General features: G+C 36.8%; 1 protein-coding gene across 1 annotated transcript; it reads left to right on the top strand.

Annotated features, from left to right (window-relative positions):
• Positions 1-9,458: 9,458 nt before the first annotated feature.
• Positions 9,459-11,930, top strand: LOC132545322 (galactoside 2-alpha-L-fucosyltransferase SEC1-like). The gene is made up of 2 exons (XM_060209000.1): positions 9,459-9,471; positions 10,981-11,930. The coding sequence occupies exons 1-2, from the start codon at positions 9,459-9,461 to the stop codon at positions 11,928-11,930; spliced, it is 963 nt and encodes a 320-aa protein (XP_060064983.1).
• Positions 11,931-14,320: the final 2,390 nt, after the last annotated feature.

The raw sequence follows: 14,320 nt of genomic DNA, 5'->3' as shown, positions 1-14,320 counted from the left end.
AGGTACAGGAAAATAACGAATTAAGAATCCACGGTCTTACCTTCAACACAAGTATAATTATCATCAGTCATATTTCTCGTGTGGTTATATTCAGAAGCCACGGTCTCACCCTCAATACAAGTATAATTATCACCAGTCATATTTCTCGTGTGTAAATATTCAGAATCCACGGTCTCACCCTCAATACAAGTATAATTATCACCAGTCATATTTCTCGTGTGTAAATATTCAGAATCCACGGTCTCAGCTTCAATACAAGTATAATTATCACCAGTCATATTTCTCGTGTGTAAATATTCAGAATCCACGGTCTCAGCTTCAATACAAGTATAATTATCACCAGTCATATTTCTCGTGTGTAAATATTCAGAATCCACGGTCTCAGCTTCAATACAAGTATAATTATCACCAGTCATATTTCTCGTGTGTAAATATTCAGAATCCACGGTCTCACCCTCAATACAAGTATAATTATCACCAGTCATATTTCTCGTGTGTAAATATTCAGAATCCACGGTCTCAGCTTCAATACAAGTATAATTATCACCAGTCATATTTCTCGTGTGTAAATATTCAGAATCCACGGTCTCACCCTCAATACAAGTATAATACCAGTCATATTTCTCGTGTGTAAATATTCAGAATCCACGTGTGTAAATATTCTCAGCTTCAATACAAGTATAATTATCACCAGTCATATTTCTCGTGTGTAAATATTCAGAATCCACGGTCTCACCCTCAATACAAGTATAATTATCACCAGTCATATTTCTCGTGTGTAAATATTCAGAATCCACGTGTGTAAATCAGCTTCAATACAAGTATAATTATCACCAGTCATATTTCTCGTGTGTAAATATTCAGAATCCACGGTCTCACCCTCAATACAAGTATAATTATCACCAGTCATATTTCTCGTGTGTAAATATTCAGAATCCACGGTCTCACCCTCAATACAAGTATAATTATCACCAGTCATATTTCTCGTGTGTAAATATTCAGAATCCACGGTCTCACCCTCAATCCAAGTATAATTATCACCAGTCATATTTCTCGTGTGTAAATATTCAGAATCCACGGTCTCAGCTTCAATACAAGTATAATTATCACCAGTCATATTTCTCGTGTGTAAATATTCAGAATCCACGGTCTCACCCTCAATACAAGTATAATTATCACCAGTCATATTTCTCGTGTGTAAATATTCAGAATCCACGGTCTCACCCTCAATACAAGTATAATTATCACCAGTCATATTTCTCGTGTGTAATATTCAGAATCTCACCCTCAATACAAGTATAATTATCACCAGTCATATTTCTCGTGTGTAAATATTCAGAATCCACGGTCTCACCCTCAATACAAGTATAATTATCACCAGTCATATTTCTCGTGTGTAAATATTCAGAATCCACGGTCTCAGCTTCAATACAAGTATAATTATCACCAGTCATATTTCTCGTGTGTAAATATTCAGAATCCACGGTCTCACCCTCAATACAAGTATAATTATCACCAGTCATATTTCTCGTGTGTAAATATTCAGAATCCACGGTCTCACCCTCAATACAAGTATAATTATCACCAAGTATAATTATCACCAGTCATATTTCTCGTGTGTAAATATTCAGAATCCACGGTCTCAGCTTGTGTAAATATTCAAATCCACGGTACACCAGTCAATTTCTCGTGTGTAAGTATAATTATCACCAGTCATATTTCTCGTGTGTAAATATTCAGAATCCACGGTCTCACCCTCAATACAAGTATAATTATCACCAGTCATATTTCTCGTGTGTAAATATTCAGAATCCACGGTCTCACCCTCAATACAAGTATAATTATCACCAGTCATATTTCTCGTGTGTAAATATTCAGAATCCACGGTCTCACCCTCAATACAAGTATAATTATCACCAGTCATATTTCTCGTGTGTAAATATTCAGAATCCACGGTCTCACCCTCAATACAAGTATAATTGTCACCAGTCATATTTCTCGTGTGTAAATATTCAGAATCCACGGTCTCACCCTCAATACAAGTATAATTATCACCAGTCATATTTCTCGTGTGTAAATATTCAGAATCCACGGTCTCACCCTCAATACAAGTATAATTATCACCAGTCATATTTCTCGTGTGTAAATATTCAGAATCCACGGTCTCAGCTTCAATACAAGTATAATTATCACCAGTCATATTTCTCGTGTGTAAATATTCAGAATCCACGGTCTCACCCTCAATACAAGTATAATTATCACCAGTCATATTTCTCGTGTGTAAATATTCAGAATCCACGGTCTCACCCTCAATACAAGTATAATTATCACCAGTCATATTTCTCGTGTGTAAATATTCAGAATCCACGGTCTCACCCTCAATACAAGTATAATTATCACCAGTCATATTTCTCGTGTGGTTATATTTGTGACAGGGTGTGGATTATTTGAATTATTGCTTTTATTGAATGTTTGTTAAAGTTATGTTGTATACCATTGTATTTGCTGACATGGGTCAGATTATGTATCTTTTTTATTGTTAAATGTATTGTAATATCTGATATGATTCAGATATAAGTATAATTTAATTAATTCATATATCGAGCAATGTAGATAGTAAATATAGTATTTTAGAAAATCATTAGACATGTATCCTTAATGGTTTGGTTAGGTATATAGTGAAAAGTGTTCAGGTAAGACATTTCCATATATGGTAATGGAACAGACTGACTGTGACTGACCTGTCCACTGACCCGGGGTAAGTAATTTTGATTGGGCAGAACACAAGAAAGGTTAGGCATGATTTTTACTGGAAAGTTTGGATTTGTCGGGCGGTACAGGTTTGGGTTTTGGAGGGGACGGCTGGTTATTAGTATCTCAGAGAGATTTGAATAGCTTGGTATTAATTCTACACCAGTATTATTGGTAAGTAAGTATTCTTTCCAATATTGTATAATATTTTGTATTTCAAGTAATTTATTGTCTTCCATATGTAACAATAAATTGAGTATATTATGTTCTATAACTATTATCTTTGAAAGTAGGATAATGTAGTGGTTAATATCTATATATATAAATGTACATGTAGCTCTATTTACAAGTTGCCACTATAGATTCTTATTTTATGTTCTTTTTAGGTACTATTGTTTGTATGCAGTGTGTAGAGAGTAAAGATCTAATTGTGGTTATTATTGATTTGTAGAACAGATTAATAGGAATGAAAGTGTAATTCAAAATTGTACTCCACGTACCTCTGCATCATATGTAGGGCGAGTTATGTTATACATGTACAATGTACTAAATATGTATTTTCTTAAAATAATGTAATTAAGGAGCTTGATATACCATAACACTGTAAAGATAAGTATAAGTTCAACATTTAGATGATTATCATTAATGTAATTAGATTTGTAAAGTATATAATTATATTAAGTACCTGCTCTGTAATTGGTATACATGTATATTGCACTTAGTGTGAAAGAGAGTTTTGTCCCTTGGAAAAGTATGAGTGTTTAAGGTATGCCTCTTATTTTTTGGGTACTTTTTGTGTATAACACAATAAACTGATGATACGAAATGTCAGCAGTTTTGTCATTTTTGACACTATTACATATTCAGAATCTACGTTTTACCTTAAATACAAATATAATTATCACCAGTCATATTTCTCATGTGTAAATATTCAGAATCCACGGTTTTACCCTCAATACAAGTATAATTATCACCAGACATATTTCTCGTGTGTTTATATTCAGAATCCACGGTCTTACCTTCAATACAAATATAATTATCATCAGTCAAATCTCTAATATGTTCTTGCGCTTTGTATTAACTCTCTTCTGTATAAAACATGTATAATTATAAAAATCACTTTATTTAATGTCGAACAAATGTCCCATTCGTACGATTTGACCAACCAATTAACATGTGTTTGGAAACACAGTGGAGGTGACATAGACTTCCAAGTGCTGTCCAGTGATGATCGATATCTGGAGTGGGAGTGGTGGTGATCGATATCTGGAGTGGGAGTGGTGATGATCGATATCTGGAGTGGGAGTGGTGATGATCGATATCTGGAGTGGGAGTGGTGATGATCGACATCTGGAGTGGGAGTGGTGATGATCGATGTCTGGAGTGGGAGTGGTGATGCTCGACATCTGGAGTGGGAGTGGTGATGTTCGATATCTGGAGTGTGATGGTGATGATCGATATCTGGAGTGGGAGTGGTGATGATCGACATCTGGAGTGGGAGTGGTGATGATCGATGTATGGAGTGGGAGTGGTGATGCTCGACATCTGGAGTGGGAGTGGTGATGTTCGATATCTGGAGTGTGATGGTGATGATCGATATCTGGAGTGGATGTGGTGATGATCGACATCTGGAGTGGGAGTGGTGATGATCGATGTCTGGAGTGGGAGTGGTGATGCTCGACATCTGGAGTGGAAGTGGTGATGTTCGATATCTGGAGTGTGATGATGATCGATATCTGGAATGGGAGTGGTGATGATCGATATCTGGAGTGGGAGTGGTGATGATCGATATCTGGAATGGGAGTGGTGATGATCGATATCTGGAGTGGTGATGATCGATATCTGGAGTGTGATGATGATCGATATCTGGAGTTGGATGGTGATGATCGATATCTGGAGTGGGAGTGGTGATGATCCATATCTGGAGTGGGAATGATGATGATCGATATCTGGAGTGGGAGTGGTGATGATCGATATCTGGAGTGGAAGTAGTGATGATATACATCTGGAGTGGGAGTGGTGATGATCGATATATGGGTGGGAGTGCTGATGATCGATGTCTGGAGTGGGAGTGGTGATGCTCGACATCTGGAGTGGGAGTGGTGATGTTCGATATCTGGAGTGTGATGGTGATGATCGATATCTGGAGTGGGAGTGGTGATGATCGACATCTGGAGTGGGAGTGGTGATGATCGATGTATGGAGTGGGAGTGGTGATGCTCGACATCTGGAGTGGGAGTGGTGATGTTCGATATCTGGAGTGTGATGGTGATGATCGATATCTGGAGTGGGAGTGGTGATGATCGACATCTGGAGTGGGAGTGGTGATGATCGATGTCTGGAGTGGGAGTGGTGATGTTCGATATCTGGAGTGTGATGGTGATGATCGATATCTGGAGTGGGAGTGGTGATGATCGATATCTGGAATGGGAGTGGTGATGATCGATATCTAGAGTGGTGATGATCGATATCTGGAGTGGGATGGTGATGATCGATATCTGGAGTTGGATGGTGATGATCGATATCTGGAGTGGGAATGATGATGATCGATATCTGGAGTGGGAGTGGTGATGATCGATATCTGAAGTGGAAGTAGTGATGATATACATCTGGAGTGGGAGTGGTGATGATCGATATATGGATGGGAGTGGTGATGATCGATATCTGGAGTGGGAGTGATGATGATCGATATCTGGAGTGGGAGGGGTTATGATCGATATCTGGAGTGGGAGTGGTGATGATCGATATCTGGAGTGGGAGTGGTGATGATCGATATCTGGAGTGTGATGGTGATGATCGATATCTGGAGTGGGAGTGGTGATGATCGATATCTGGAGTGTGATGGTGATGATCGATATCTGGAGTGGGAGTGGTGATGATCGATATATGGGTGAAAGTGGTGATGATCGATATCTGGAGTGGGAGTAGTGATGTTATACATCTGGAGTGGGAGTGGTGATGATCGATATATGGGTGGGAGTGGTGATGATCGATATCTGGAGTGGGAGTAGTGATGATATACATCTGGAATGGGAGTGGTGATGATCGATATATGGGTGGGAGTGGTGATGATCGATATCTGGAGTAGGTGTGATGATGATCGATATCTGGAGTGGGAGTGGTTATGATCGATATCTGGAGTGGGAGTAGTGATGATATACATCTGGAGTGGGAGTGGTGATGATCGATATATGGGTGGGAGTGGTGATGATCGATATCTGGAGTGGGAGTGATGATGATTGATATCTGGAGTGGGAGTGGTGATGATCGATATCTGGAGTGTGATGGTGATGATCGATATCTGGAGTGGGAGTGATGATGATCGATATCTGGAGTGGGAGGGGTTATGATCGATATCTGGAGTGGGAGGGGTTATGAAGGACTAATTAGTATAATGAGTATGATAATGTGTTTTAATTCATACTGATGATATCTTTGTCCTATTAAGCAAAACATAACTGTCTATTCCATCAACATCCGTACATTCGAAAAAAATCCTTTTAACAGTCATTCCTATCATTAACAAACCGTATGGTTTTCATGTTTCTAAACAGGAGAGTTTTCATTGGTTCTGGCTAATGATTTCCACTTAATTCGTCATTTGTGTGCTTGATTAAGTTTTAGGTGAAGTTTGTGTATGAATGCTTGATAAACATGAGCAAATTTTACATAATTGAATGCTTGATAAACATGAGTAAATTTTACATAATTGAATGCTTGATAAACATGAGTAAATTTTACATAATTGAATGCTTGATAAACATGAGTAAATTTTACATAATTGAATGCTTGATAAACATAAGTAAATTTTGTATTGTATTGAGGATTTGGTCCTCGTCGAGAAATTGGTACTTGTCGTGGATTGGTTCTTCTTGAGGATATATTCCTTGTCAAGAATTTTGTCCTTGTCAAGAATTTTGTCCTTGTCAAGAATTTTGTCCTTGTCAAGAATTTGGTACTTGTCAAGAATTTGGAACTTGTCAAGAATTTGGAACTTGTTGAGGATTGTTAGTAGCCGAGAATCTGCTTCTTGGCGAGAGTTGGTACTTGGTGAGAATTTTGGTCTTTGGCGAGAATTTGTTTCCATGGTGAGAATTGGTACTTGGTGAGAATTTTGGTTTTTGGCGAGAATTTGTTTCCATGGTGAGAATTGGTACTTGGGCGAGAACAAGTCGAAAACCAATAAACGAGGTACAATTGGAGAAATGGGTTAATAAAAAATGTATTTATAGCAATCATTTGTTCGCATTTGAATCAAGAATAACGGTGAAAAGTGTCTTTCACTTAAAAGCTTTTCAAATCTGAACTCGGTTGTTATTTCGAGTCTTTAGTATGTCGCATGCTTCCGATATTTAAATAAACCTATCAATACCACAGACTTATGATGATATGATTTGATCCTCTATGAAACAAGCATTTCCATTGGCCAGTTTCTTATGTTATCGTCGCATAACATAAAAAATGACATGATTTTTAACAGCACATTTGATTGGTCAATGCGGCGGTGTAAGAAAAAAAAAAGAAAGAGTTCATTACAGATAATAAAAAATATTGAAATATATATATATTTTTAATAGAAAAAATAGTAATCTAAATCAATTTTATTGCAAACAGAAGACAAATGGAATTAGAGAAAAGCTACTTTAGCTAAAACATATCCTTACTTCCTGTCCGTAACAAAGCAATACGTTTGATTATTCTAATTCAAAATAAAAAAAATATCCTGCAACAGCCTAAGATTAATTCATATATCTGTATGAAAGAATTTCGATATAAAGATGAGCAAAATGGGAAGGATTAGGATAAGGGACACAAACGAATAGTGTATTGGAAATCACATGTGTGATTTTCTTTATCTTGTATAAGTATTAAATTAACTCTAAACACATAATTATAACTTTTTGCTTTTCTAAATCTAAATTGTAATCTGTGATTAAATCATTGATCCATAATACAGACAACGGGGTGTACTCTTGGAATAAACCGCTCCATTTAAAGTATACTCCGTTGTCTGTGTTTGTCATGACTCAATCACATGAAAATGAATTAAAATCAATGCTTAAATGTAACACGGAGATCCCTTGATTTTACGTGATATGGGTTGGTCGAAGGGGCGTAACTATGTTAGGATAGTAGTTGGTCGCTCCAGGCCTACCCTCACTTAAATGGTTAAACCGATTCATTTGAATTCAATCAGGGACCATTAAACTCTATTTATGTCTTTGAATCTAGGATTTAATTACTTATTACTAATACAGACATCTAATGTTATTGCCAAAGCTTACAAAAGCAAAATAAAATTCACTTAGTCTTCTCCACAAACAAACCCACTCCAACCAGTCAAACCATTTTTAAAAATGGCCTGATGACTCGACTGGAAGGACCACACCGGTAGGACAAGTAAGTACATATCAGTGCACGGTGATAAGTGTTTGTTTGGTAGGATTATTATAGCTATTTCGCTTAATGGTGACCTGAGATTACAACACTATAAAGACACAGGTGTATATACAGATTAACAACTTTTAATAACACAACATATTCAGTAAAAGAGACCCATGATAGATAAACTTGATTCAATGTGATTGGTAATTGAGTTAAGTTTGACAGATCTGATGGGATATATATGTCTCGCTGTACTGACTAACACACAAAAAACGTGTATTTTACTTCATGGTCACTGCATTAATTCCCCTAAGACTGTAAATGGTAAGTGGAAACACTAAACAATGACTAGCGGGTACGGACAGGTACGGGTGTGTGTGTGTGTGTGTGTACACACATAAAGGGCCAACCTAATCCGTGTATATTTACCGGTGTGTGTGTGTGTGTGTGTGTGTGTGTACACACATGTAACAATCTATATTACTATAAGGGTAGTCCCAGTTACACACATAAAGGGCCAACCTAATCCGTGTATATTTACCGGTGTGTGTGTGTGTGTGTGTGTGTGTGTACACACATGTAATAATCTATATTACTATAAGGGTAGTCCCAGTTACACACATAAAGGGCCAACCTAATCCGTGTATATTTACCGGTGTGTGTGTGTGTGTGTACACACACGTAACAATCTATATTACTATATACCTAATCCGTGTATATTTACCGGTGTGTGTGTGTGTGTGTGTGTGTGTGTGTGTGTACACACACATGTAACAATCTATATTACTATAAGGGTAGTCCCAGTTACACACATAAAGGGCCAACCTAATCCGTGTATATTTACCGGTGTGTGTGTGTGTGGGTGTTTGTGTGTGTGTTTGTGTGTGTGCTGTGTGTGTGTGTGTGTGTGTGTACACACACGTAACAATCTATATTACTATATACCTAATCCGTGTATATTTGAAAATGTTTACTATTTTCAGGATGTATGTAATGCGTTTTGGTGACGTCCGGCTGATGAATCTACGATGTCCACAAGGTCTTGCTTCTTACAACAGAAGGTGTCAGTATATAGACCTATCTCGTGTATATTAAGACATGACCATTTCATAGCTCACATTCTGGACATTCCTATGTTTGTTATCTTCAAGTAATCGTGTTTGTAATTGTAGTTTCCGCTAAATAAGTTTATCTTCCAGTTCAGCAATTTTTGTTACATGACAGCTGTTATAAGTAGTAACATATATACAAACATTACGAGTTCTCAGTCATTTTAGGATTTAAACTCAGCTGTTTACAGAAGAATGTGTACCTCGGTTGGAATGGGAAGTCACGGTAGGAAAATAAAAAAAAAATGTGGAAAATGCATTGCGACCTTCTCCGTTACCTAGATAGTAAATTGAATAACAACTTTGACATTTTTAAAGTCTAATATAACATCTTGTGTAAGATATGACGTGTAAAATTCACGTTTTGGTAATACCAGCTAACATTGAGTACAAATAGTTCGCCAGAGGTATTGTATTGATAGAACTGTAAATATAACCGAACAGCATATCTTAAAAAGACAATTTTGGATTTGTTGTCTTTTAAAATATAGAAAATAATATTCATAAACAGCATTATCAATGCAAGTTTTTTTTAATTATTTGAAATTTGACTTTTGATTTAATTTAACGTGACGGACGAATGGTACATTCACATACCAAACAACATCAATCATCATTTTTTTCAAATTTTGGTTGTGTGATGTTAATTTATTTCCAGATCGAACGAACTACATATATGTATTCCTATATGTCCACCGCTTAGTAGAAATACTGCGATACGATCACTTTACAAATGTGTCCAAGTTTTGATAGCAATAACACCATTCTAGGCATATTCTGAATGACGAAAATTTAATTTTTCCGCACGATTTTTCCCCTTAATTAACAACACTGACTTTGCCAGGAAAGCCATCTAAAATAAATGTATATCATGCACTATATTTTAACATTTATACTACTTCACAATTTTATGAATCTTCTCCTTCTGTGCTACTGAGGAAAAGGAAAAATGTTGAAATACGATTTATCATTTTAACCTTGATTCCCTAACGTCAAAATTGGCACTTCGAAATTCGTTTCTACAAGGAAACCTATTTACTTAAAATATCAAGTGCGTCTTTCAAGATTTTTTCAAGGTTTTTTTTATACGATTCGTTTATAGGGGTGTATTGTTTTTTGTTTGTTGGGGAAGCACTGAGTTAAATACTTAGACGATTCGTCCCCAAACCGTAAGTCCTTACACTAACACGTCCCTGCTTTGATTGACATCAAAATAGTTTGAGAAATACTACACGTTTTTGTTAGTTTACATCTTATTGATTGACACTCAAGTGTCAACACATACATATCCGTATGTGAGGTAGAACCTGCTAAATACGGAATCTGAACAGGATTCTTTATGGGGTTAGAATGAAGGTCTAATATTTTTAAGTAATGTAATTCCGAACAGATGGGTCTCTTACTAACTACACATATTCACGATGAAAATCTTCAATAATACCGATCCTGATAATGGATTTGTATTTCGTTTAACCATAGTGTATTTAATTTGAAAAGCATATTGCTTTAAGACATGTATTTTGGTAACATTTGTCTACTTCTGATGCTTCGTTTTAAAAGTTTGTCATCATTGGTTACAGTTGACTGGGAAATAAATTTATGACATCACGCGGTCGATAATTTTGATACTGCTTAATCATAGGGCTAACAAATGAACGATTAGACCCAATTATTCGGAACAGTCTATGTATATAGCGAGAAAAAGTATGGACTAATTTTCTATTCTATATTTCAGGGTTGAAGCTACTTGTTTACTTTCTGCTGTTTCTTGCATTCCTGTATGTACTATTTATAGCAACACAATGCTGGAAACTCTATCTCTACGATATGATGGGCTGGAAACGAGAGAAATTCATTTGTGTAAAATTTCGAGGGCGTTTGGCCAATCAGATGTTTGATTATGCTTTTCTTTATGCGTTTGCTCAAAAGAAGGGTTTATCTATGATTGTTCCTCCTTCGGACCTGACAAAGGCATTCGGAATCCAACCCAAGACAGGAGATCAGTATGGGTTCAGCAGATACATGTGTTGGTGTTTCTGGACGATTGATGACAAATGGAACTGTGCCTATGATACGTCATTTGAAGACTTGGAAAAAAATACAGATTTGTCGTTTCGTGGATTCTTCCAGTCTTGGAAATATTGGAAAGATTACGATGCAGACTTACGAAAGATTTTTGTTTTCCAAGATGATATAAAAGAAAAGGCAAGGTTTTCTATGAGGAAAATTTTGAAAGAAACTGGTAAGAAACCTCTACAAGGAAGTGTCTTGGTTGGAATTCATGTCAGACGTGGGGATCACATTGAAAGGAGTGATGTTAATTATGGCAAACTTGTAGCTACAGAGGGTTATCTTAATAATTCAATGAACTATTTCCGACAGAAATTTAAGGATGTTCTGTTTGTAGTGATTTCTGATGATATCCCCTGGACCTCCAATGCTTTAAGAAAGTTCAAGGACGTTTACATAGTGACAGGTAATTCTGGAGAAGTAGATATGTGTCTGCTGACAATGACCAACCACACCATCATGTCAGTGGGAACATTTGGTTGGTTTATTGGGTGGATGACCCAGGGAATAGTGATTTATTATAAGAATGTGGCGAGACCAGGTTCTGGGTATGAATGGGAATTTGGACCAGGAATCCAAGACCACTTTCTACCTCATTGGATCGGGATGGAGTGACCTGACATTAATAGAATTCCATAGCATTTACAATCATCATTTTGAAAGGTTGTTCTTGACATTTAACTCACTTTTTTAACAATAAGCTCATGCCTAGTAATAAATCCATCTGATCCTGCTGTTGGGTAGCATTACAACAGTGCTAATTCATTGTCAAGTAATAAGCTTGCCGTTTTTGAGTTAGAATCAGTATGCTGTCCCTCAGGCCTGTTGCAGGGTAAATGTTGTTCCATTATGTTTATGAAAACATTTTGTGTATTTTTTATATAAACTTTACTTTTCTTAAGAACAGGAATCCAAGACCACTTTCTACCTCATTGGATCGGGATGGAGTGATCAGACATTGATAATGTGGTGTTTCTTGCACAATTTTAGGGCATTTACAATTAGTCATAATACAGATCGCTTGACCTTGACATGTATATAAAGGGTACGAGTTATGAATATTATCCTACACTGTAAACTTTTAGTGATAAAACCGTAAAAAAGTTGATCAAAACAAAGAAAAAAATACTTCCAATGATACATGTTACTTTCATACGCAAACTATGTGTATTATGTTAACTTACACCCTACCAGAGTGACTTTACACCTAGTCGTCACTAAAAGTGTTAACTTACACCCTACCAGAGTGACTTTACACCAAGTCGTCACTAAAAGTGTTAACTTACACCTCAAGGGAGTGACTTTACACCAAGTCGTCACTAAAAGTGTTATCTTACACCTCAAGGGAGTGACTTTACACCAAGTCGTCACTAAAAGTGTTATCTTACACCTCAAGGGAGTGACTTTACAACAAGTCGTCACTAAAAGTGTTATCTTACACCCTACCAGAGTGACTTTACACCAAGTCGTCACTAAAAGTGTTATCTTACACCTCAAGGGAGTGACTTTACACCAAGTCGTCACTAAAAGTGTTATCTTACACCTCAAGGGAGTGACTTTACAACAAGTCGTCACTAAAAGTGTTATCTTACACCCTACCAGAGTGACTTTACACCAAGTCGTCACTAAAAGTGTTATCTTACACCTCAAGGGAGTGACTTTACACCAAGTCGTCACTAAAAGTGTTATCTTACACCTCAAGGGAGTGACTTTACAACAAGTCGTCACTAAAAGTGTTATCTTACACCCTACCAGAGTGACTTTACACCTGACTTTACACCAAGTCGTCACTAAAAGTGTTATCTTACACCTCAAGGGAGTGACTTTACACCAAGTCGTCACTAAAAGTGTTATCTTACACCTCAAGGGAGTGACTTTACACCAAGTCGTCACTAAAAGTGTTATCTTACACCTCAAGGGAGTGACTTTACAACAAGTCGTCACTAAAAGTTTACAACAAGTCGTCACTAAAAGTGTTATCTTACACCCTACCAGAGTGACTTTACACCAAGTCGTCACTAAAAGTGTTATCTTACACCTCAAGGGAGTGACTTTACACCAAGTCGTCACTAAAAGTGTTATCTTACACCTCAAGGGAGTGACTTTACAACAAGTCGTCACTAAAAGTGTTAACTTACACCGTAACAGAGTGACATTACACCAAGTCGTCACTAAAAAGTGTTAACTTACACCTCAAGGGAGTGACTTTACACCAAGTCGTCACTAAAAGTGTTAACTTACACCTCGAGGGAGTGACTTTACACCAAGTCGTCACTAAAAGTGTTAACTTACACCTCGAGGGAGTGACTTTACACCAAGTCGTCACTAAAAAGTGTTTACTTAAACCGTAAAGGAGAGACATTACACCAATTAGTTAATCTTTACACCAAGTCGTCACTAAAAGTGTTAACTTACACCTCGAGGGAGTGACTTTACACCAAGTCGTCACTAAAAGTGTTAACTTACACCTCGAGGGAGTGACTTTACACCAAGTCCTAAAAGTGTTAACTTATCTTTCCCTGGGGATCGTCGTCACTAAAAGTGTTAACTTACATCTCGACCCAGTGGGGTAAATTTTTTTTTTCTCTTACAAATGCATTAAATTATATTTGTATACAGTGCTGTATTTTATAGTGTGTTTTACAAGGCGTTTTCGTGTTGTATTTTCTAAACCTGAGTTCCGGTATCAATATTTTACATTATACTAACTAAATAGGACGCAGTGGCTTAGTTTTACCAGGCAAATGAAGATTGTACAAAATACACACAAGTGAGAATTACAATTTAGTATTAGATACAGTAGAGTCAAATAATTAATTAAACTGCATCACACAGCTGTTTTGTCCTAGGTATCGTCAGCGATGCCAAAGACTTAATTTTTGAAGCCTAAGAGGCGACTGAGGAAAATCCAAAGTGATCGAAAAATGTCAAAATACAAAATATAGATGGAGAAGTGTGCTAGTTCCATGATGCAATAGTTTTAGTAATTTTCCTAAGTCAGATAC

Source organism: Ylistrum balloti, unplaced genomic scaffold, assembly GCF_031769215.1.
Source record: "Ylistrum balloti isolate Yb309-2 unplaced genomic scaffold, AGI_CSIRO_Ybal_v1 Utg369840, whole genome shotgun sequence".
NCBI classification, from domain to species: domain Eukaryota; kingdom Metazoa; phylum Mollusca; class Bivalvia; order Pectinida; family Pectinidae; genus Ylistrum; species Ylistrum balloti.
The sequence above is the reverse complement of the archived record's forward strand: the minus strand, read 5'-3'. Positions and strand labels throughout refer to the sequence as shown.